This window comes from Equus quagga, chromosome 2 (genome assembly GCF_021613505.1).
Source record: "Equus quagga isolate Etosha38 chromosome 2, UCLA_HA_Equagga_1.0, whole genome shotgun sequence".
Taxonomy (NCBI): domain Eukaryota; kingdom Metazoa; phylum Chordata; class Mammalia; order Perissodactyla; family Equidae; genus Equus; species Equus quagga.
This window is the reverse complement of record NC_060268.1, coordinates 168559306-168586355: the sequence shown is the minus strand read 5'-3', so window position 1 is coordinate 168586355 and position 27050 is coordinate 168559306. Positions and strand designations below refer to the sequence as shown.

At 33.9% G+C, this 27050-nt stretch overlaps 1 protein-coding gene across 3 annotated transcripts in view; it reads right to left on the bottom strand.

Moving 5' to 3' along the window:
- Positions 1-27050, bottom strand: part of ATRNL1 (attractin like 1) — a 730944-nt gene that overhangs the window by 422668 nt on the left and 281226 nt on the right. For all 3 annotated transcript variants that reach the window (XM_046649411.1, XM_046649419.1, XM_046649424.1), the window contains exons 23-24: positions 24959-25037; positions 23131-23288 (exon numbers count right to left, since the gene is read on the bottom strand). In XM_046649411.1, the coding sequence (XP_046505367.1) occupies positions 23131-23288; positions 24959-25037 (237 nt within the window). The remainder of the gene's footprint in view (positions 1-23130; positions 23289-24958; positions 25038-27050) is intronic.

Below are 27050 nucleotides of genomic sequence, written 5' to 3'. Positions count from 1 at the left end.
TGCAAAGGAACCGCTATCAGGCTTTCAGTGGATTTCTTTGCAGAAACCTTACAGGCTAGGAGAGACTGTAATGACATATTCAAATCTTTGAAGGACAAAAATTTTTAGCCAAGAATATTCTTTCCAGTGAAAATATCCTTCAGATATGATGGAGAAATAAAAACTCTTCTGGATAAACAAAATCTAACGGAGTTCGCAGCCATGAAAACTGCCCACACACACACAAACAAGAAATCCTCAAGGCCCTCATACTTGAAAAAAAAAAAGGGAGAAAGGGGTTACAAAGCCCAGAGTAAGGAGATAAATAGGTAGACAAAATCAGAAAATTGTAGATGTACATCAGAACAGGTTAGCAAATATCCAAGTATAATATTGAAGATAAAGGGAAGAGAAACACCACAAACAAAGATAATACTGTCATTTTTAACCACAAATTCACAGCATGAGATGGAAAAAGACATGACAAAAACAACATAGGAGGGGAAGAGGCAGGGGACTGAATCAGTTTAGTCTAAAGAAATAAGAGGCCATCAGAAAATGAACTATCTTATCTACGAGATTTTGCATACAAACCTCATGGTAACCACTAAACAAAAAAGCAGAACAGAGACACAAATAATAAAGACGGAGAAAACTGAGAAATTCAACATAAAAACCTAGATAACTCAATTGGTAGACTGAAATACATGGGACAAGAAACAAAGGAAATGCAGGAGAACCAAGAAACAAGTGATAAAACGGCAGCATTAAGCCCTCATATAACAATAATCACCCTAAATGTAAATAGATTGTATTCTCCAATAAAAAGACACAGAGCAGCCAGATGGATTAAAGAACAAGACCCAACAATATGCTGCTTCCGGGAAACACATCTCAGTTCCAATGACAAACACAGGCTCAGAATGAAGTGATGGAAGATGATACTCCAAGCTAATGGCAAACAAAATAAAGCAGGTGTTGCAATATTTATAGCAGACAAAGTAGACTTTAAGGTAAGACAGGTAAAGAGAGACAAAGAGGGGCAGTATGCAACGATCAAAGGGACACTCCACAAAGAAGACATAACACATAAATATATGCACCCAACACAGTAGCATTAAAGGACATAAAGCAACTATTAACAGCCCTAAAAGGAGATATTAATAACAACACAATAATAGTAGGGGACCTCAACACTGCACTCGCATCAATGGACAGATCATCCAGACAGAAAGTTAACAAGAAAACTGTGGAATTAAATGAAAAGCTAGAACATTTGGACTTAATCGATATATATAGAACAATCAACCTAAAAACAGCAGAATACACATTCTTCTCAAGTTCACATGGAATATTCTCAAGGATAGACCATATGTTGGGAAACAAGGCAATCCTCAATAAATTTAAGAAGATTGAAATGATAACAAGTATCTTTTCCAATCACAATGCTATGAAGCTAGTAATTAATTACAAGAAAAAAGCTGAGAAAGGGACAAAGATGTGGAGACTAAACAACATGCTAGTGAACAATCAATGGATCGCTGAAGAAATTAAAGGAGAAATCAAAAAATATCTGGAGACAAATGAAAATGAAAACATTCCATACCAACTCATATGGGATGCAGCAAAAGAGGTATTAAGAGGGAAATCCATCGCAATACAGGCTCATCTTAACAAACAAGAAAAATCCCAAATAAACAATCTCAAACTACACCTAACTGAATTAGAAAAAGAACAAATGAAGCTCAAAGTCAGCAGAAGAAGAGAAATAATAAAAATCAGAGTCCAAATAGATGCAATTGAAACAAAAAAGGCAGTAGAGAGGATCAATGAAACAAAGAACTGGTTCTTTGAGAAGCTAAACAAAACTGACAAGTCTCTACCCAGACTTACAAAGAAAAAAAGAGAGAAAGCTCAGATAAATAAAATTAGAAATGAAAGAGAGGGAAATACAACAGATACCACAGAAATACAAAGGATTATAAAGAGAATACTACAAAAAGCTATATGCCAACAAAATGGACAATCTAGAAGAAATAGATAAATTCCGAAACTCTTACAACCTCCCAAAGCTGAATCAAGAAGAAATAGATAATCTGAAAAGAATTTAAAAATATCCACATAAGTATATATAAAAAATTAAGAGAAAATACGAGCAATGAAAGGAGAATCAGAAAACATTTCAAAATAAAAAAGATGAAGTACAAAGTAGAATGGATGGATTTATAAATAGAACAGATTAGCATAATGGAAGACCAGATTGAAGAGGGAGGAGGAGAGACAAAAGAAATAGAAAATTTAAGAGAAAAAGCAAGATATGGAAGATAGAAACAGAAATGTGATCAGATAAATAATAGGAATCTCAGAATGGCAAAGAAAAATGGACTGGAAGAAGTATTTAGAGATATAATATAGATACATTTTCTTGAATAAAAAAAGGAAGAATGACTAAAAATTTCACACCTAGAAACATCAGACTAATATTAAAGAATATCCAATAGAAAATAAAAAATTCTTAAGGGAGAAAAAAGAGAAAGTTTCAAAGAGAAAGAGTATATCACATAATAAGAATCAGAATGGTATGGAATTAATTTCAATATTTAAATCTGAGTTGACATCCTATTAATAAAATATATATTTAGTCTATAATTCAGCTAGAAATTACTTTAAAACTTCTTCACATTTGACGTCCATTTCAGTTTCAGATGACTACTTTAGTGACAATAAAGAATTTTGCATTTAAATAATATTAATTATAGCTAACACTAACTAAGCGCTTACTATACATTTTGTTTGACATGTATTATCTTTTTAATGCGAAACCGTCGTAAGATAGTGTGGTAGACAGAATTCTAAGAGCCTCCCCAATCCCCATTCCCTGCTGTACACACTCTGTATACACCTTCCCCTAAATCTGCAAAAATGGTGGAGAAGTCACTGCCTTGATTAGATTACATTATACGGCAAAGGTGATGGAATAGGTGCTCCCATGATTGTTACATTAGATCAGACTCCACTTTAGTAGACTGAAGAAAGAGATTTTTAACCAGAAGAGGTTCTGCAGCTGGCTTTGGAGAAGCACAGTGCCATGATGTGGGGAGAGTCAGGTGGCGGGCAATGGCAGCCAGCTCCTAGGGACTGAGAACAGTCCTTGACTGACAGCAGCAAGAAAAAGGGGACCTCAGTGCCACAACTGCAAGGAAGTGAATTCTGCCAACAACCAGTGAGCTTAGGAGTCCTTGTGCCACAGATGAGAGCCTGATACTGTAACTGCAGCCTGGTAAAACCCTGAGCAGAGGACTCAGCTAACTATGGCGAGACTTCTGTCCCACTGAAACTGTGAAATAAGTGGGTATTGTTTTAAGCTGATAACTGTGGTAAATTGTTACTTGGTAGGCACTACTATCATCTCCAGTTTTACAGATGAAGAAATTGCAGGACTGAGACTTAAAAGAAAACATTCTCCCAATCATAATACTTGAAAATGGGGAATTTGCACAGTCTGATTTAGGATCTGTGTTCTTAATACCTATTTTACTGCCACTGAGAAAGCAAATACCTGTCACACAGAGACCCAGATAAGAACATTCAGGTAAGACTGGCATTGATGAAAAATAGTATATATAATTTACCATTCACCAGGTTAATCGATTGTATGTTTTCAAAACATAAGAGGTGAAGCCTCCTTTCTCACTTTAATAACAGCTGCATTATTTCCTCAGCCAAATCTGTAATATTTTCCTAATGTAAGCAAATATCAATGTCAGAAAGATATTCTCACTCCCTGGATACTGACTGACTTTTATCAAGGTTACCAAGGCTAATGTAATATTTTTTTTTTTTTTTTGGTCAACAGTAAACATCTCCCATCCCAACCAGGAATTAATGAAGAAATTTCTTCAAATATTTGTTTTCTTATTGGGGTAGTGCATCCAAGTTCCATATCTTCCAGCACAGAACCCAAAAAACCCTTTCAGGGGGAGATATTTTTCTCCCATCCTTCTGGAAAAATAGTGGGATAGACACGTAACCCAAATTTGCCAATGAGATTCATTCACCCAAGATTTCTAGACCTTGAATGAGTAATATAGGATGGATTGAAAAAACCATGAGACTTCATTCAGACCAGCAGTCATGCCCACGTGAAAATGTAAAGCAATTCATGTAACTGAAAACTGCTCGAACTGACAGCTTTCTGCCTATTGCAAGCCTGATTATTTATTCTTCCGTCTCAGGTTATTAGCAGCAGCATGTTATACTAATAATACATTTAATAATCTGCTTGTTAGTCAAAGATAGTTTCTGTTCCTTATAAACAATCTTAACTAATAAAACTCTTTACTATAAAATTTCATTTTTGGAGAAGGAAAAAATCTGTTTTGTTTTACAAGAAGCCCATGTGACTATTTATAAATATGAAGGGAAAATCCTTTATTGTGCTAATAAACTACCTACATCACATGTTAACATTTTCCAAAAGAGTATAATAAGAAAGCATATACTATCTGTACATTTCTCCCTCAGGAAACATACATTAGTTATCTCTTAATTTAAAAACTATTCATTGAATTATATCAACTAAGTTCTGAGGATATAGAAATAAAAGATACTTTCTACAGTAACAGAGTTTTAAGGCTAATAGGAGAAAAATAAGTTAAACAGTAATCACAACAAAGTATGATTGGCTGCAGAATGTACCAGTTCTAAGAGAAGAGTAACTTAAAGTAGTTAGGTATGAGAAGAGGTTATATTTGCACTGAGACAAAGGCTAAGCAAGAGTTAGCAAGGGCAAGGCAGGAAAGGTCATTTGAAAGAAAAAAGGCAGAATGTAAAAATGCCCAACAGGGACAAAGAAACAAGAGAAAATAGATGTTTGGGGAATTGCAAGTAGTTTGGTATGGCAAGAAGTAGAGATAATAAAGACAAAGAGGATATGTCATAAAAATAAAAGGGAATATTGGTCAATGTCGAGGTATAGTACACAATAGCCCAACTTCAAAGAACAAGAAGATCTGAAGTATTGAAACAAGAAACAAACAAATCACCAAATATAGTTGGAAATTTAAAAATTCTCAGTAATTGACAGAAAAAATAGAAACTCAATAAGGACGTAGAACATTGAACAACACTATCAACCAAGTATCCAATCAACATTTTGAAGAACAAAAACAACAGCAAAATGCAGATATGGATTTTCAGCAAAAGAAATCACACGCTGGACAAAATAAACAAAAAACAAAAAATTTAAAAGGATTAAAATCATACAGAGTTTTTCTCTGACCAGAGAGAAAATTCAATTAGAAATTAATAAAAGGAAGACACCTAGAAAATCCCCAAGTATTTGAGAATTAAATAAGACACTTCTGAATGACTTATGAGTCAAAGAATAAATCAAAAGGGAAATGAGAAAGTATTTTGGGGTCAATGTAAATGAAAATGAAACACATCAAAATTTGTGGAATGCAGCTAAGGCAGTGCACTGAGGGTAATTTCTAGCTTTAGAGGCACTTATAAGAAAAGAAGAAAGTTCTAAAGTCAATGATCTAAACTCTCACCTTAAGAAGCTAAAAAAAATGAATTAAAATTGTTTAAACTAAACTAGTTTTTAATCCATTTTGAGTTAATTTTTGTGTATGGTGTCGATAATGGTCTACTTTCATTCTTTTGCATGTGGCTGTCCAGTTTTCCCAATACCATTTATCAAAGAGACTTTCCTTTCTCCAATGTATGTTCTCAGCTCCTTTAGCTGTCCACAGCTGTGTGGTTTTGTTTCTGGGTTTTCAATTCTGTTCCATTGATTTGTGTGTCTGTTTTTGTGCCAGTACAATGCTGTTTTGATTACTATAGCTTCGTAGTACATTTTGAAGTCAGGGATTGTGATGCTTCCAACTTTGTTCTTTTTTCTCAGGGTTGCTTTGGCTATTTGGAGTCTTTTCTCATTCCATACAAATTTTAGGATTCATTGTGTTCTATTTCCATGAAGAATGTCACTGGGATTCTGATTGGGAATGGATTGAATCTGTAAATTGCTTTAGATAATATGGACATTTTAACTAGGTTTATTCTTCCAATCCATGAGCATGGAATATCTTTCCATTTCTTTATGTCTTCTTTGATTTCTTTCAGTAACGTCTTACAGTTTTCAGTGTATACGTCTTTCACCTCCTTGGTTGAATGTATTTCTAGATATTTTATCCTCTTTGTTATGATTATAAGTGGGACTATATTCTTGACTTCTCTTTCTGCTAGTTCATTATTACTGTATAGACATGCAACTGATTTTTGTAAGTTGATTTTGTACCCTGCAACTTTGCTATAGATGTTGATTATTTCTAATAGCTTTCTGGTGGATTCTTTAGGGTTTTCTGTATAAGGAAGCATGTCATCTGCAAACTACACGAGTTTTACTTCTTCCTTTCCAATTTGAAGACCTTTTATTTCTTTTTCTTGCCTTATTGCTCTGGTCAAAACCTCCAGTACTATGTTGAATAGGAGAGGTGAGTGTGGGCATCCTTGTCCTGTTGCTGTTCTCAGAGAGATGGCTCCAGTTTTTCACCATTAAGTATGATGTTGGCTGTGGTCTGTCATATATAATCTTTATTATGTTGCGGTACTTTCCTTCTATACCCATTTTATTGAGAACTTTTATCATAAATGGATGTCTGGTCTTATACCATACACAAAAATTAACTCAAAACGAATTAAAGACTTGAATGTAAAACCTGAAATCATAAAACTCCTAGAAGAAAATATAGGCAGAACACTCTTTGACATCCATCTTAGCAGCATCTTTTAAAATACCATGTCTACACAGGCAAGGGAAACAACAACAACAAATAAACAAATGGGATTACATCAGACTAAAAAGCTTCTGCAAGGCAAAGGAAATCATGAACAAAACGAAAGGACAACACACAAACTGGGAGAAAATACATACAAATCATATATCTGACAAGGGTTAATTTCCAAAATAAATGAAGAACTTATACAACTCAACAACAAAAAGACTAACAACCTGATCAAAAAATGGGCAGAGGATACGAACATTTTTCCAAAGAAGACATACAGATGGCCGAAAGGCACATGACAAGATGTTCAATGTGACTATTAGGGAAATCCAAATGAAAACTACAATGAGATATCACCTCATACCCATCAGAATGACTATAATTAAGACGACAAGAAATAATAAGTGTTGGAGAGGATGTGGAGAAAAGGGAACCCTCATACACTGCTGGTGGGAATACACACTGGTGCAGTCACTACAGAAAATGGTAGAGAGATTTCTCAAAAAATTAAAAATAGAACTACCATATGATCCAGCTATCCCACTACTGGGTATTTATCCAAAGAAGACAGAATCAACAATACAAAGAGATCTACACACCACTATGTTCATTGCAGCATTATTCACAATAGCCAAGATGTAGAAGCAACCCAAGTGCCCATCAAATGATGAATGGACAAAGAAAATGTGGTATGTATATATACAATGAATACTACTCAGCCATAAAAAAGATAAAATCGTCCCATTTGCAACAACATAGATGGACCTTGAGGCTATTATGTGAAGTGAAATAAGCCAGACAGAGAAAGACAAACACAGTATGATTTCACTATATGTGGAAGATAAACAAATACATGGATAAAGAGAACAGATTAGTGGTTACCAAAGGGGGAGGGGGTGGGGAAGTGGGCAAAAGGGGTAAAGGGGCACATATGTATGGTGACAGATAAAAACTAGACTATTCACAGTGAGCATGATGCAGTCTATACAGAAACTGACATAATAATGTACACCTGAAATTACACAATATTATAAACCAATACAACCTCGACAAAATGAAAAAAAAAGTCCTTAAATTAAACTAAATATTTTACGTTTGAGTGTTATACAAGCTGGTATAATTTTTTTGTACTACTTTTTGTTGTTAAGTATAATCAATCTAATACAGAAAAATAAAATATAGGAGAAAAAATTTATCTTAAATGTTATGGAAAATCACAGAAGGATTTAAACAGGTGAAGTATACGATGAGAAGATCAAAAACCCTCTTACATACCAATGATTATAATGGTGATGATGAGGGAAAAAAAGACGATGACCATCTACTGCTTACTGCAATATTTCCTATATAATAGGTATGGTTCTATTTTACATAATTATGTCACCTAATCATCACGAGAATATAATGTAAGCCCTACTATCCTCATTTTACAGATGAGGTAACTGAAGCTCAGATAAGTGAATAACTGAATCGAGGTCACAAATGTGGGACAGACAGATTTAACAGAAATCGAAGAAAAAGTAGTACAAGATGGAGAAAGAAATCAGTGAGAAACGCCACAGAGAACTGAATAGCATAAGGATTAACAAGTATCCATCAGGCATAGGAACAAGCACATGATTACTGACAAACTGACAGGTATAGTTTAAAGGTGTTTTGCTAAAACCAGCTGTCTTGAGTTTCAGAATACATGACAGAATACATACAAATGGTAGCAGCTTATTGTTAGAGCAACTGAAAAAGGTGAAAGCTTTCTGGAATTTTAGAATTGGTTTCTAATCCCACTTATATCCCATTTTCTGCTCTTTCACTATAAATGTGTACATATAAAGGAGGCTGTGCGCCTATGAATGACAAAGACTCCATCAATCTCTGCTTAAAATTATCCTTTGTTTTTGGTTATCTATATATGTATGGAATGGAAAAAAGAAAGTTTTTGTTTAATGTACAGTTATGCAAAGTGCAGGGTTAAAATAGTTTAATAAAGCAAGGATTATTCATTATACATATATTTTGTTGTTGTTGAGGAAGATTAGCGCTGAGCTAATCTCCACCGCCAAGCCTCCTCTTTTTGCTGAGGAAGACTGGTCCTGAGCTAACGTCTGTGCCCATCTTCCTCTACTTTATGTGTGGGATGCCACACACAGCATGGCTTGATAAGGGGTGCATAAGGCTGCGCCTGGGATCCGAATCTGCGAACCCTGGGCTACCGAAGCAGAGCGTGCGAACTTAACCACTACGCGCCTGGGCTGGCCCCTATTCATTATATATTAACTGGTTTCAAGAGATCTCTAAAACTCATTAAAACTTAAAAGACGTTAAAAACATCATAGCTTTACTAATCTAGAAGTAGGTGGAAAAACAACACTAAACACTCCACTAAACTATGCTGTGAAACATACTTTAAGCCAATTCTCAAATTCCAAACAATTCAAAATCTTCCCAGAGATGACTGGAAACACTGCAAACAGCTCCTGGACTAAGGCAAAGGAGCGTTCTCTTGTTGTTGTTTTTCTATTAGATGGTGGTTCTCAAACTTCTGTGTGCATCTGAATCACCCGGGTGATCTTGGTAAAATGAAGATTCTGATTCAGTAGGTCCTAGACCTACTGAAAAGCCTGAAATTCTGCCTTTCTGACGAGGTCCCAGGTTATGCCACTACTATTATGGGTTAGTCCCTGGACCAGACCTTGAATAGCAAGGTATTGAGGAACTGTTTATTTTACAGTTATTCAAAAAGGGCTATTTTAGAAATTCTTGTTTGCAGTCCCCAAATTTGAACTTACATTGTAAAAATGTACTGAGAATTGTCCATAATTATTTTGTATTCAGATAACACTTGATTTTACTTAGTAGATGCTTCAAAGATTTATGTGTTACAATCAGGGACACCTTGGTAGATGCTGTTAACATGGAAATTTTCTTTTCGTTAGAAAGTTCATTCGCATTTTTATCTACTTTGCTCCTTCCATTTCATATACGGAAGGGCTACATGACAATGACAGAATTTTGTTTTTAGGACTCGTGTGCTTAATTTTCCTATTCTAAAACGAATGTAGGCATCCTATTAGAAGGATAATAAGATCAATGAACCCATAGTCTTCTAAAATCCTTAAAAATAAATACAGACATTATATTTTATTTCTAATAAAAATTATGAATACCAGGAAAAGAACTTAGTATCTTCATTTGTTTGGATGATCCAACCACAATCAATTAAGTGGACAGTAAAAAGAATTTTAAGGTTCCTCATCTTTATTTAATCTCTAGTGAATAAAATAAAAATATTTTTTCTCTTTTTGTAGCTTCTTCATGTTTGGAAGAATGAATCAGAAATAGGCATGCTCTGTAAATATTCATGATTAACTTAACTCTATTCACACTCTAGTACAGTTTCAAATTCAGAAATCCATAGCTGTATATAGATTGTCCAAAATAATTATTCCAATTTGAAAACCTCCTTCACCATTTCCCTTCAAATCATAAGTAATCCCCCAAAGTATTCCTGAGCTCCCTCAAAACCTGATTTCATGATGTTTTCACCTAATTCACTTACATGGGTGCAGCAAGACTTGTTAATTGACATATATACAATTGCCTTGCCAGCTCATCAGTAAATCTAAAGCCATTTTGTATTAAGCCATTACTAAGTCAAGAAAATTAATTTCTGTCTTGAGATTTCTTAAGGTATCTAGGATTGGATATTCAGTAGCTTCTATTTTCCCAAAGATTTTTTAACTGATCTTACTTGCTTTTCTATTCTAAAGCTAGGAACCCAAACCCAAGAAATTCATCTCCATCAATTCTGTCTTGAGCATCTAACACATGAGTGAACTACTCTTTCTTCAAAGTCCCCCAAATCTGCTAAAGACCCAGGAAACGACCTTGACTACTACATGTAAGACTGGGGACTGATAAGCCATAGAACAGTTACGAAACAAGTATCTGTTTAGGTAACGATTTCACCTATGAATACAACACTGTTTCCTTAATGCTGGGCTTGTCATTCCTGAAAAAATGAAAGTTATTCCCAAATTTAACATCCAAGGGAAGGTTGATTGGACAACCTATTTGTCCAATTATATTCTGGTAAAAATGAAGACATATGCTTATTAGAACTATGCAAAAAAATCATACTGATATAAAAAGTAAAGAGATTTTTATTCTTTAAAAAAGACATGTATTCCTGAATTCTGTAGGATCAATGACAAGATATCATTTAGAGTATGCTTTGTTTAGTTAGCGAAAGCATAGATCAAGAAGAAAGAGAAAGGCCTTCATCATATATCTATTAGATAACCAAATATTAAAAATAATACCACAATATTATCATACAAATGACCACATTTTGAATTTTCTCATCAGTTCATGTAGCCCTAGGTACAGTGCTCCCTCCTTACCTGTGGTTCACTTTCCAAGGTTTCAGTTACCTGTGGTCAACTTTGGTCTGAAAATATTAAACGGAAAATTGCAGAAGTAAGCAATTCGTAAGTTTTAAATTGTGTGCCGTTCTGAGTAATGAAATTGCATGCCTACTGGAACGTGGATCATTCCTTTGTCGAGGGTATCCACACTATATGTGCTATCCACCCATCAGTCACTTAGTAGCTGTCTCAGTTATCTGATCAATTGTCAAGGTATTGCAGTGCTTGTGTGCAAGTGACCTTTATTTTACTTAATAATGGCCCCAAAGTGCAAGAGTAGTGATGCTGGCAAGTCGGATATGCCCAAGAGAAGCCAAAAAGTGCTTCCTTTAAGTGAAAAGATGAAAGTTCTCGACTTAATAAGGAAAGGAAAAGAATCGTACGCTGAGGTTGCTAAGATTCATGGGAACTTTCATTACCGTATATCGTTATAATTGTACTATTTTATTAGTGTTGTTACTGTTACTAATCTCTTACTGTGCCAAATTTATAAATTAAACTTTATCATAGGTATGTATGTATAGGGAAAAAAACAAGTGTATATAAGGTTTGGTACTATCCATGGTTTCAGGCATCCACTGGCAGTCTTGAAACCTATCCTCCATGGCTAAGGAGGACTACTGTAATTAATTATTATTCCATTGGATTGAGGAACAGAAAGCTGTTTCATTAGCTTCATACGTTTCGAAGCTACATTTCGGGCACGTATAGATTCAGGACTGTGACATCTTCCCAGTGGATCTACTACCTCTAGCATTGTGAAGTACCCCTCTTTAGCTCTAGTAATACATCTCGCTTTCAAGTTTACTTTGTCTGATTAATAGAGTTTTCTATTTTAGCTAGGTTTGTATAGAATACTTTTGGTATACTTTTATTTTCAATCATTTTGAATTGTTATATTTAAAGTGTGTCTCTTTTAAGCATCAAGTGTCTTTCAATCCTGTATGACAGTTTTAGGCTTTTACTTGTGTATTTAGTCCATTTAAATTTAATGTAATTATCAATATAGTTGGGTTTATATTACTATCTTACTATTCAATTTTTATTTGAGCCACTTTTGTTATGCACCTTTCTTCTCTTTTCACACCTTCTTGTGAGCTCATGAATACTTTTATTAGTCAATTTAACTCCTCAATCAACTTCTTAGTTCATTCTTTTATTCTTCTTTAGATTTATCCTAGAAATCATAACAATGAGACTCTTAAGATTTATTACTTTTACCATTTCACTGATACTTCTGCACCTTACACTACTTTAGCTCTATAAGTTTACCTATTCTTTTATTCTTCATTTACTCTCACATTTCAATGTTTATATCTGAGATCATTTTCCTTTCGCCTAACATCCTCTTTGTAGTATTTCTTTTGGCTCCAAAATAGTGTCAGTAAAATCCTTCAGGTTTTGTTTAACTGACAATGTCTTTATTTGACCTTGATTTGGAAAATGTTTTGTTGTTCATAGTCGGCAGATTTTTTCCTTCAGCATATTAAGTTGTCATTCATTTTCTCCTGCCTAACGGTTTCTATTGAGAAGTCACCTGTTAGTCTTGGGACAAGTAGGCTAGTCTGAGCATGAAATTCTCATGGAAATGGCAGGAGGGCAAGTGGAAACATGCAAGTCCTCTTAACTTCTAGGCTCAAAACTCACATACCCTCACTACTGCCTCATTAATTAACAAAACCAAGACAACTGTCTAAGCTTTAAGCCAACGATAGGAAAATGTACTCTACGATTTTAATGCAAAAAATTGTAAAAACGACATGGACTAAAAAAGATGTTGCTACCAGAAAAGGTGAAGAATTTTGGACAATACTGCAATCTACCACAAGTATGTTCCAATTCATTATTTCTCTCTTCCCCTGGTCTAATCTACTGAGAAACCCACATATTGAGATCTAATTTCACTGATTTTATTTTTAATCTATTTTTCCATTTGATTCTTATTAAAGACTATATTTCTTTAATAAAATTCACGTTTTCATCTTTTTTCTTGAAGATATTAATCACAGAAATATTTTTAGAGAAGTATGACTTCCAGTTGCTATTAATGTTTATCTTGGACATTAACATGAAACAACTTCCTCACTCCCTCCCAAAAGGATTGAGTTTATTTAGCAAACATATAACATCAGGGATCTCAAGTTCTTTGGGGATGAAACAGATTTCTGTTTCTTATTCAGCCTTATTTGGGTGTAATGGTCTATTTTTAAAAACTGCACACTTAATGTATATAATTTAATGAGTTTGAACAAATTCGTACACCTGTGATTCCATCGCCACCATCAAGGTAATAAACATATCCATCACCTCCAAAAAAAAAGAAATATTTTAAACTGATAAATTGAAAAACTGATAAATTCTTGTTTACCTTTGGGAACTTTTTCAGTAGTTTTATATTTTCGTTCTCTTGCATTTTGGTCTTTTAGTCTAGTCTCTCCTAATGATTGGTAATTTTTAATACTTTACTTGATACTGTATATAAAAATGGCAGATGCAGTGGATGATGTTATATTCTTCCAGAAAGATTGTCCTATTTTTCAGACAGGTAATTAAAGAAGGACTGATCACCTTGATTGAACCAGGAAATGAAGTAATTTGAGGCTACCTGGTGTGACCTTACTCACAGGACATAGCCTTTAAGGGGACACAACTGAAAGCTTAGAGAATTTGCCAGTGTCTCTTCCCCTTGGCACACTTTGCAATCCAATGTGCATCTTTCTAGCACCATGAGCAGCAGATGGTATTTGTGCATTGCCCTTCTTCCTTCAGATCCAGTGGATGACAGGATCTTCTTCGGCCAGGTCACTCCATCTTTGACTGAGACTTTTCTCTGGCTATGGAATTATGCTCAGCCCATATACATAGGGGAAAAAGACATAGCAAACTGTGGTGTAAAATATCATTAACTCTTATTAGTAGAAAAGTAGAACTGGAACCCTGATTGATGCTTACGTTTGTCTCAGTTTGCCCTCTTTGGAACGTCAGCTACTTGACAAATTACAGATATTGGTTTTGATCATTTTATGTAGTATAGTTTTTAGTTGAAAATTTTATTGACATAATTGTAAATTCACATGCTGTTGTAAGAAATTATACAGAGAAAGCTCTTCTACACTTTTCCCAGTTTCCCCCAAAAAGTAAGATTTTGCAAAACTGTTGTATAATATTCCAATCAAAAGATTAACACTGATCTTAATCAGATTACCCCATTTTTACTTGTACTTAATACCTATGTGTGTATTAAGTTCCATACAATTTTATCTCATATGTAGGTTCATATATTCAGTACGTGAGTCAAGATGCTGAACAATTCCAACACCACAAGGATCCCTAGTACTGCCCTTTAAAATCCACCTCTATCCCCTTCCATCCCTGCTCCATCTCACTCACCATGGTGCCTAACCCCAGTCATCCATTAATTTGCCCTCCATTTCTAAATTTTTTTCACTTAAAAATGTCAACTAAATGGTATCATACAGTATGTAACCTACTAAGACTGGTTCTTTCTCACTCAGCATAATTTTTGAGAGATTCACCCAAAGTGTTATATGAATCGATAGTTTGTTCCTTTTTATTGCTAAGTAGTATTCCATGGTATAGATGTACGGCAGTTTATTCTGATGCTGAAAGACATATGAGATGACTACAGTTTTTGGCTATTGAAAATAAAGTTGCTATGAACATTTGTGTACAAGTGTGTAAACCAAAGTTTTCATTTCTCTGGGATAAACGTCCAGAAGTGCAATGGCTGTATTATGGTAACTGCATGTCTAGTTTTATAAAAAGCTGATTATTTTCCTGAGTAGTTCTATCGTTTTATATTGCCATAAGCAATGTATGAGTGATCCACTTTCTCCATATTCTTGACTACACATGGCACTGTCACAATTTTTTATTTTAGCCATTCTGGTAAGTGTACAGTGATATTTCGTTGTGGCTTTAATTTGCATTTCCATGATAGCTAAGGATGCTGAACCTCTTTTAATGCGCTTATTCAGCATTTTTATATCATCGGTTCCTGTCTTTGCCCATTTTCTAATTGGCATGTTTGGTTTCTTTAATGCTGAGTATTGGGAGTGCTTCAAATACTCCACACACTAGTCTTTTTGTGGAAATTGGATTTGTAAATATTGTCTCCCAGTCTAGAGCTTGTATTTTTATCCTTTTGACATGGGCCCTTATAGGGCTAGTTTTCAATACTGATGAACTCTAATTGATCAATTTTTCCTTTCATGAATCAGGTTTTTGGTGTCGACTCCAAGAACTCTTAGCCCAGTCTCACGTCCTGAAGATTTTCTTCTGTTTTTCTAGAATTTTTATGGTTTTAAGTTTATATGTTAGTCTATGATCCATTTAGAGGTGATTTTTGTACAAGGTGTGAGGCTTAGGCTCAGGTCCATTTTCTGCCTATGTGTGTCTAATTTCTCCACTACCATCTGTCAAAAAGACTAGACTTCCCATTGAGATACTTTTGCTTCTTGGCAAAAACTCAGTAGAGCATATTTTTGTGGGTCTCTTCTGGGTTCTCTATTCTGTTCCATTGAACTATGTGTTTATTCTTCCACTAATCCTATACTGTCTTGATTACTATTGCCATATAGTAAGACAATATAGAAAGAGCAATTCCTTCCACTTTATTTTTCTTTGTCAGTTTTATATTAGCTATTCTACGGCCTGTACTTTTCCATATAAATTTCAGAATAAGTTTGCCTGTATGTACGGAATATCTTCCTAGGATTTTGATAGGAATTGCATTACACCTTTAGATCAATTTGGGAAGAACTGGTGCAGTTATTATGATGAGTCTTCCAATCCATGAATACAGTATCTCTCCTCATTTGTTTAGGTCTCCTTTGATATCTTTCATCACCATTCTGTAATTTTCAGCAGGCAGATCCTGTACATGTTTTGTTAAATGTATACTTGAGTATTTAATTTTCTTTGGAGCAATTATAAGTAATATTGTGTTTTTAATTTCAATTTCCACATGTTCATTGTCAGTATATAGAAATATACTTTTAAAATGTTCTCTTTATCAAGTTAAGAAAATTCCCCTCTATTCCTAACTTGCTGAGAGTTTTTTGTTCTTTTTCAGCTTCTCTTATTTAAGAACAACATGTTAAAACATAGTCCAGCTAGTTCATCAGTAAGAACCATAGAAAAAGAGATAATATGAATCCTCTGGTGTTGGTAAAAATATCAACAACTGGCTCCAAAACTATCCCTGCCTAAATTCAATTGGCTCAGAACTGTGGAGCAATTAATTCCCCGGGGTACTGTTGAACACAAGAGAGTGATCAGTGGCAAATTAGTGCAGACTAACAGCTGGTTGTGATAGCAGAGGAAGCAAACTTTGCTCCCTGATGAAAATTCTTTAAACATAACCTTGAAAACCAATCCATCTTGTCTAGAATTCCACCTCATGCATTATGTCCTTTCGCTGAACTCCTACTCATCCTTCAAAATCTAGCTTCAATATAACTCTCTCCAAGAAGCTTTCCTGCTTTAGTATTACCTCTGTTAACAGACATAGAAGCGAATAAATAATGTAGAGTCTCCAACTCATAAGTACCATTCACATCCATGATGAATGGCTCAGATAACATTTTATGACCTAAACAAACCAAAACATGTCCCTGAGACTCTGTATAAAGTGTCTAAAAAACAGTCTTTTCCCTTTTCTCTCTGAGAAGACTAAATTACAATGCTATAAACCCAACTAAAATAGAAGATAATGTGGCCAACATACATTGTGAAACAGAAGCTAGAGACAGAGAAGGAATGATCACGTTGTCAATTCAATAACTACTTCTATAGTACAGTAGAAAGAACATCAAGGGATATAGTTTTAGGTAAGATGGTCAGAGAAGGGATATTGAGTGCTTGAAGTTTCTAAAGACATTTCCTCCCAGAGGAACGCCCTGTTTTCTGTCTGGAGTGTCTCTTGTTTTACTTTGAAGCTAATTTAAACTTGGATTTCTTTATCTACAACTGAAAAAATGCAGACTAATATATTTTATGAGCTACATGAGGGCAGAGACTACTTTGTGTACTATTTTATCCCCATAGCAAAGTGCCCTGTATGTGACTGAAATTTAATAAATATCTGCTTGAAAATGTAGCCAAAAATTTATATAAATGTTCAATATCTGCCATTTCTGGAAGAAGCCTAACTTTATATTAGCCTCTGACTGATGAAATACAGACGTTACTGGGTAAATAATGATCATTACTACGCCTTTTTATTTTTTCATTATTTATAGAAATTTACAAAGTTCTATTATCATGCTAGCAAGTTTCATTCCACTAATAACAGGATTAGACCCTACTTGGATCAAGCCAAATGACATACTTTTCTACTTTCTTACATATCAGTAAAAACTTCTCCTTATTCACATAATACATTTTAAATTGATCTGTTCAATCTGTTCAAATATATATGGAATCATTACAACTAAAAGTGCTCAAAAGAATTGTGATGGAAAAAATTTACTACCACATAAAAGTATGAAAATACTATTGATATAGATTCAAGAAAAACCTATGTGAAATATCTGGCTTACAAAAAGGAAATAATACAAAAATATTTTGTTATGTAAACAACAAAACTAATTAAATATTAAACTTTTATATATCTTTTATGCTAGAACATATAAGAAGAAAAAGAATTAAATTATAAGCAGAAAGGCTAAGTAACCTGAAAGCACTTTCTTTCAGCTATACTCCAAAGTTCTCTCCTTGTGTAGCAACTCGACTAAAGCAAATATTAAAATACATTAAGTAAAAATGATCATAAAAGTTAAATGTCAATTTTTATCAGAAATTTTTATTTTTGCATTTTAGAAACATCACTGATAAAATTTTGTGAAAAGAAAACAGTAATAATTTATTTTTGGACAGAGGATTCTTGGTATCCCATGGTCTCATGAATACTTTCCAATAGGAATTAGGTTTTTTGTACTTTTTTATTTCAGTCACTTTTCAAAGCAAATACTTCCATAGAGTGTGATCTGTAAATATTTATGAATAATTTCATCTATGGCTTGTAAACTTTCTCATATCTACAACTTGCTGGAATCTGCAATATTATGTGCTTATGAAATCTAAAATAGATGTATGTCTACAACCTACGATTTATCCAAAAAGTACTTGGAAGCTTAAATCTAAGAAACTAAATAAAACAATTTACAAGTAAAAACATAAACCTACATATTTAGTAACAGTCCTCTCATTTACTGAACGAACTTATGGCTACCATATTTATTTTATTTACTACCTAGACTCAAAATTATATGTAGGATTTCTACTTCCTCCCAAAATGAAGTAACAGGGACTAGATTTATCCTCTTGCCAAAACAACTAGTAAGACAGACAAAAATATACGAAACACTGGTTTTTAGACCTTGGATATCAAGCAATGCAGGGCAGTGACCCCTGAATGGAGGAAAAATGAGGCGTGCTTTTAAATGCCACAGAGTATCATGGTTTTGAGGCTGCATCAAAAGGAGAGTGAACACAGATGTATCTCAGAAACTTGCCTGAGTTGAGGAGATGAAACTGGGAATGTGAAGAAGCCAAGGTGGCTAGAGTTTACGGGACAGTGTACTGGAGAAGAGAGAACTGCCCAGAGTGCTCCAGAGACTTGCTAAGGGCCCCCTTGAGTGCAGCTGAATACTACCTACAGGTGAAGAAATTATCCAAGGCTGAGGAAAGAATCATTTGAAAGGGGCAGAGAGAAAAATCCTCAAAACTCACATAGAGTTGGGAATAGCTCGTGATCCCACCAGCCTGAGTAGAAAACCTTATAATTGGTGTGTCATAGAATAGAATGCCCCGAAGGCAGGGCCTCAGGAGTGGAAAGATTCACCCTAGACTAAACGCAGCTCTGCTCCTGACTAACAAAGCACAAGACATAAAAACTCTAAATATTTATGCATCTAAATAAGAGAGCTTCAAAATACGTGAAGTAAACATTGATAAAACTACAAGAACAAATAAACTAATCCCCAATACAGTCAGAGATTTCAACACTCATTTCTCAAACTGACAGAACATCAACAAGGACATTAGAAGACCTGAGAAAGCTATCAACCAACTCGACCTAATTGATAATTGAGAAGACTCCACCCAACAACAGCAGAATGCATCTTTTTTGCAACTGTCCAGCACTTAGCAAAATTGATCACATACTGGGTGCTATGGTCTGAATGTTTATGTCACCCTCAAATTCATATGTTAAAATTCTAACTCCTAAAGGTGATGGTATTAGTAAGCAGGGCCTTTGGAAGATAGTTAGGTCTTAAAGATGAATCCCTCATGAATGGGATTAACGCTCCTATAAAAGAGGTCCCACAGAGCTCTCTATTCTTTTCCACCTCGTGAAGACACAGCAAGACGGCACCTGCTTGTGAACCAGGAAGCAGGCCAGCACCAAAACCTGGCCATGCTGGTGCCCTGATCTTGGACTTCCCAGGCTCTAGAAGTGTCAGCAATAAATTTCTGTTCTTTATAAGCTACCTGGTCAGTGGTATTTTATTATAGTAGCCCAAACGGACTAAGACACTAGGTTTATTCACTTTCTATTGCTCTGGCAACCACTTAGTGGCTTAAAACAATACACATTTACCATCTTACTGCTCTGTATGTTAGAAGTCTGACAGATTTCACTGAACTAAAATCAAGGTGTTGGCTGGGCAGTGTGCTTTTTTTTAGAGGCTCTAGAGGAGAATCTGCTTCCTTGACTTTTCCAGCCTGTAGAGACCTTGGCTGGTGGCCCCCTCCTTCTCTCTGACCATTCTTCTGTAAGCACATCTCCCTCGGACCCTGACCTCAGCCAGGAAAGGTTATTTCAAGGACTCATGTAATTAGGCTGAGTCCACCGCAGTAATGCAGGATAATCATTTTAAGGTCCTAAACTTAATCACAACTTCAAAATCCTCTTTTTCCATGTAATATAATAGCCACAGGTACCATCAATTAGGACAGGATGTGGTCACCTTGGCAGAGTCATTATTTAGCCAAACACCTGGGCTATAAAATAAGTTTCAAGAAATTTAAAAGAATTCAATCATTCAAAATATGTTCCATGTTTTACACTAGAATTAAATTAGAGCTAAGTGACAGAGACATTTCTAAAAATTCTCCAAATAGTTAGAAATGAAATGTCCCACCTCTAAATACTCCATTAATCAAGCAGGAAGTCAAAAAGAAAATTAGAAAGTATTGACCTCAAGAAACAAGAAGGGAAATAGTAAACTTATGTCAAAGTAAGCAAAGGAAAGAGAATAATTAGAGATGAAATTAATGAAATTGAGAAAGTAGAGAAAAGAAGTGAAACCATCTGTTTCTTTAAGAAAAATCAATGAAATTGATAACTCTCTAGCCAGACTAATCAAGAAAAGAAAAAAAGAGAGGAGAAACAAATTACCAATATCAGGAATGAGAGAGAGAACATCACTGGATAGCATGTGAATATTATTAACAATCTTTTGTCAATAAATTCTATAAATTAGATGAAATGAAAGAGACAACTGACACAGACTGATCTAGTTCACTCCAGAAGAAAGAAGTAACCAGAAAAGTTCTAAATCTATTAAAGAAAATAAATTTGTAGTTAAAACACTCCCACACACACAAAAACTCCCAGGTCCACATACATTCAATGTTGAATTCTATCACAGATTTAAGAGAGAAATAACATCAATTCTCCACAAATTCTTGCAAAAAATTACAAAGGAAGGAATATTTCCCAATTCATTTGATAAGGCCAGCAGTACCATGATATAAAGTCAAACAAGATTATAAGAATAGAAGACTACAGACTAACATCCCCCATAAACATAAGTATAAAAATTCTTAACAAAATTGTGACAAATCAAATCCAACAATATATAAAAGGAATACTACAAAATGACCACGTGGAGCTCACCCCCAAAGGGCAAGCTTGGTTAAACATGCAAAAATGAATCAACATAATTCAATTCTATTAGCAAAGAAATCTCAATTAATTTTACTATTCTATTTAATAATTTAAAGTTTATTATAGTCCTACAAAAAAAGACACATACTCATATGCCTTAATATAACATATTCCTCAGGACTAATGTAATGATCTTAATCAAAGAGTAGAATTTAGGCTCTACCTATCTTGACCACCACAGTTATTTTTCACATTTTAATATTTTGGGAGAGTGGAATATTGCATCTTTATTCCACAAATTCTGGTTTAGCTTCCAGAATATATTACTAGTATGTTCTCAAAAGAAAGTCCAATTTAGAAAGTTAATTTCTAACCATTAAATATTCATGAATATTCTAAAGTAACTATGTAATTTGCTTAAAAATAAAATACAATTGGATAACCAAGAAATAAAGGGCATGAAACAATTAAAAATCTAACAATTATATCAATTTTAATTACCACTTAATAAGCTCTATAGATGAGCCCTTTTGTCACTTCAATCATAATTTGACCAAGTGAAATCTGATTAATATTTCTGTATAAATCTTACAAAAAAAGGTGATACATTCGGCATCCTCAGTGTGTAAATTCTTAAAAACTATATGGAAAGATTTCCAGCATTTTCTGACTGTATTAGGATCTAAATCAACCATTAACAATGAATAAATAAATTTATCAAATTAATTTCCATTGCCATTTACTGAGCAGTAATTTGTACTAATATTTCTTGAATAGTTAAGTAATTTCCTTAATTTAGATGTTAAATCAACCTTGTAAACAAGAAGAATTTTTCCAGTAAACATATGATTTTTAAAAATTGCTCAGTCATCCCACAAATCACATACAAATTAATATAAATAAAACATGCCAACATTTCTAGTCACAGATCATAAGCTGTCATCTACTAATATAAAAGAGGAGGAATTATCTGTAAATTTTTAGAAGATTTTAAAACATAATAGCCTAGCACGAGGCTTGGCACATATGAGCTATTCAATAATTTGAATTCAGTCGGATCAAACTATCAGTCAAAAGAATGAATAAATGAACAACTCCCAACATTACAGCATATAGGCTTTTATAAAAGCATAAATTAAGAACCCAAACGCTGACTGTTTCAAGATAGAAAGAGCATTCTAAACGTTTCCTAGCAATAAATCTGAAGCCTTTAGCAGGCTATCACTAAACACACTAAAAACGAAACCTACACCATATACATAGCATAGATAAAGAAATGAGTGGTGAGAGGTAGTGAGTCTTAAAGAACCAACTGTTAAGTACTGCTAATCCTAAATTTTTAATGAAAGTTTAAATTATGTTCAGTATATAATAAAGCAAAAATGAGATTACTAAACACAGCAAATAATTACAAGTGGCATTGTAAGAAAAAGAAAAGAGTATCTACTTAACCCTCAATTAAAGTATATAATTAATCACAAAACTGAAACAACCTAATTATTTCAAGTTTTGATGCTTTTTTTTTTTTGAGGAAGATCAGCCCTGAGCTAACATCTGCTGCCAATCCTCCTCTTTTCGCTGAGGAAGACTGGCCCTGACCTAACATCCATGCCCATCTTCCTCTGCTTTATATGTGGGATGTCTGCCACAGCATGGCTTGATGAGCAGTGCCATGTCCGCACCTGGGATCCAAACCAGCGGACCCTGGGCCACCAAAGTGGAATGAGAGAACTTAACTGCTGCACCACTGGGCCGGCCCCCTGATATATTTTTTAAGAATACAATTTTATCGAAAAATTAGAATATTCTTTGGTTGATTCAATGTTATTTGTATGAAGGTTTTTTATGGAGACATTCATCATCACAGACATTGATGTGCCCTTTTTATCAAGGGTCAATACAAGTTTTCATACTGTTCAAAACATAGAAATCTATCTATATCATCTCTTTGAACAAAAACAACATTTTTTTTTAAATAAAATACTCAGTGGGCATTAGATTCAATACTATTAACACTTACCTGTATTTTAATAGGCCAGGAAAAGTTGCTGACGTACACATAGAATGTAATGTTAGGATTGCTTCTGAAGTTAAATTTTTCATAGGAAAAACTATCTCTATATTCCTTTATGTTAGTCTTGGAAACTATAGGAGTCTCCTCTCCAGATATTGTTCCAGCTAAAATGTAAATAATAATAAATTTAAATAACTTGTATTAGGAAATAGGGATCTTTATGAACTTAAAATATATATTACACTAACTTAATTTTTGTAACTGTACTGTGAGAACATAAATATGAAGATAAACTCATGGTTACCATTTAGAATGACAAAGAAGAAAGAAAATAAGATTTGTCATAAATATAATGGAAATAGATTTAGTATTAAAATTATTTTTAAGAATGAAACCACTGATTAAGTGCTATGCACTAGGCACTGACTTAGAGACTTTAATATTCTTTTCTAAAACAATTTTACCCCAGAGGTATTCCATCTCTATTTTTTCAAATTGAAACCTGAGCCTCAGAAAGATTAAAGCACTTGCCTCAACTCTATAGCTAGTCAACAGTAAATTCCTCTTTGGAATTTTGGAACTCAGGTACATATGGCTCCAGAAACTGAGTTCTTTCTACTTACTATTTCACAGAGCCTTTCAAAACAAATCAGAACATATTTCATAAGTTTCAACCCCATTAAAAAATGGAAAAAAATCTACTTATTTGTCTTACTACAAACTGAACCATCAGTACTTTGAATACATTGGGATGAGGCTGTAATTTAAAATATGAGCTAAATGCTCAATTAGTTAAATATATATTGGGTACTCAATAAATATTCACTGAAATTAACTAAATAGAAAGTAATTTCAACAATCTTACTGAGTCCTTTACCTTAACAAACTATAAAAATAATACAATTAGTACACTGAGCAACTGAGTTAATTTCTAACTGATCACCTATTCCAAAATTACCTTGGATGCTTTTAAAAAATGCATATTTCCTAACTCCATCTCCCAATCTGATGAATCCAAAGTTTTGAGATTTGGTTCTAGCAACCTGCAAGTTACAAGTGATTTCTTGCATACTAAAATCACTGTTCTAAATTGATTATAGAGGTTTTATATATTCTTGTTGTTGACAAATTTGAAATTTTTTGTGGAGTCAGCTTATTGTGCAGAAGTAAATTTCAAATTAACAGTACAAGTTATCATGAATTCTTAATTAATGAAACTCACAGTGCCAAGATTTTACTATATGTTTGGCACTATTGTAATAAAAGGCCTATATATTTACCGGAACTTCTCAGTTTTTACACATGTAATATAAGTTCTGGAATTGCAAAGACCTTGTACTCCTGAATTCTTTTTCCATGATTCGACATATTAAAATAGCATAATGACTTAATTTGCAGAAGTCAAATACGGATTTCTAAGAATCCATATACTTTCTCAAAAACAAGTTTCTAGCACTTTTATGCAACAGTATATCTTTGAAATAGAAAACAGAAATCAACAGAATTTCCTAAGATGTAAATAGAAAAAAAGTGAGCATAATTTTAATAATCCAACATACGGACTTGTACTTCTTAGATTTTTTTTAAAGTCAACAATTTCAATTTATAAATCTTATTATGGAAGATATCTTAAGTGTAGTTTTTTTTTAACCCTCTCTCAGCACAAACGAAGCTTCCTTAATAATGCTACTTACTATTTTTACCTGAAACAGCACAATAATTATGGTATATAATATTTTTATTTAATTATTTAAATTAACAGTAAAAGGTCATGTGAGAACACCTTCTATATAGTAACAGATGTGAAAGACACATGACAACAAAATTCTCTTACCTGTTGAACCAACTGACCACGTAATGTTGAGATTAAAGTTGTTTGATGCATTAATTGAAATATCCAAATTTTTGTTTGACTACAAAGAAATAAAATGTTAAGATTAAAAAAATCAAATTATACTAGATAGATAAGTTCAATGATTTAATTATGTCCAGGCTATATTTCTCAAACTCTATACATTATGTCAATATTCAACTAAGTGTACATGCCAATTACATTTTTTTTGATTAAAAAATATAGGTGGTAAACTCACAGATAGATTTAAAGTTCTCATGTATCTTCTCCACTATAATTTGGCCTTCCATTTGTAAACCAGGGCTGCTGTAATTCAATATTTGCATTTTGATTCTCTTTGCTTACCTGTACTTAATATTTAAATGATACAGGTTTGGGTTAGTCCAAAGTAATTTTCCAGCAATATAAGATTGTTTTGTTAAAAGACTTCTTGTTAGGTGCATATTGTATTATGCACCCATTTTCTAGTGAGAAAAATACTTGAAATATGTAACTAAAACTTTCAGGTAAAAATAACGAACCCACTCGGGGAAAAAGAAACCATCATGTCATTTAAACATCCATACAGAGAAACACTAAAGAATTTTATGTCAACCTGTTTCTTGCTATTCATTAGTAGAGTACAAACCCTTTCCATCTAATTTCAAGGGAACAAATGCCTAAGAAATTTCTTTAAATGTTATTTGCTATTCTCTTACTCCAAGAGATCCTCATCTCTTGTATGATTATGACTATTTACTCCTGCAGAAAGGCCAAGAATAACAGTCATATTGAATAAGTTTAGCTTCAGGTATTGAGTGTATTGTGTTGTATTTTAAAAATGCAAAGAATTGTAGAGAAAGCTGTATTGTTAGGTGAGACCTGGCTACTAAAAAAATAAAAAATAATTTTTTAGTACTACTCTTTTTTTCTAAATAAGATAAAAAAGGTAAGCCACGGGAAATATATCTTCAATATCTGAGTAGCTCTTAGAGAAAATAAATCTGTAAGCAATTAAGCTCCCCCTATCTGATATAACAATTTTAGGAGGAAATTGACTGAAGGACATGTCCCTTTGCTGACGAGTAAGAGTAGAAAGAAGGAGCACCATAAAAAGCAAAGGTTGCTGGGGACCATCCCTGCGGCCTACTGGTTAAGTGCAGTGTGCTTTGCTTCAGTGGCCAGGTTTGGTTCCTGGATATTGACCTACAACGCTTGTTGGTGGCCATACTGTGGTAGTGACCCACATACAAAATAGAAGAAGACTGGTATAGATGTTAGCTCAGGGCAAATCTTCCTCAAGCAAAAAGAGAAAGATTGGCAACAGATGTCAGCTCAGGTTGACTCTTCCTCACCAAAATAAAAGAAAAAAAAGCAAACGTTGCTGGATGATGTGTGATAGTTATCCCATTTAAATGATACACTAAGATCCATTTTTTTTTTACTTCCAAATAACATCTACTCTTAATGACTGCCATAGACAGAAGACAGCTGAGCCTCTATGAAGAACTACTAACAATGCTCCACAACCATCTGAAGACATTCTCTTCACAGTTTCCAGGAAGCAAATATAGATTCAAGAATAGTCCTCTTGGAAGAGGATGCAAAATAAAATGTGTTATAAGGTTGAATGATTGTCATATAGATTTTTCAGAGTATAGTGCTCATTAATATCGCAGAGATATCATCTGAGAATTTGAAGTAATCAAAGAAAAATAAAGCCTGGGAGTTAAATATATACAGTAGTTCATAAGGATACTGCATTATCCATCAGTCATACTCATAAGTGCCCATGAATGTAAGGAGGAAGTTAACTTCTTGAGTTTTATTGATAAGCTGTTAAGACACCTTCCACAACATGCACCACGAAACTGTCAAACTTCTTGAGACCTTTCTACTTCTTCTAAGATATGAGTGAAAACAGTTGACACTGATTCAAGAAAATGCCACTACTAATGACTCTAGTAACAAATGCAAAATGCTTTTATGTCAGCAAGCAGATAGGTCTGTTCAATAGATTATGTTGTTCAGGTGTGGTAAACAACATCTATTTCAACACATATATAATGTTGCATTATGGAAAACCCAGTTAAGA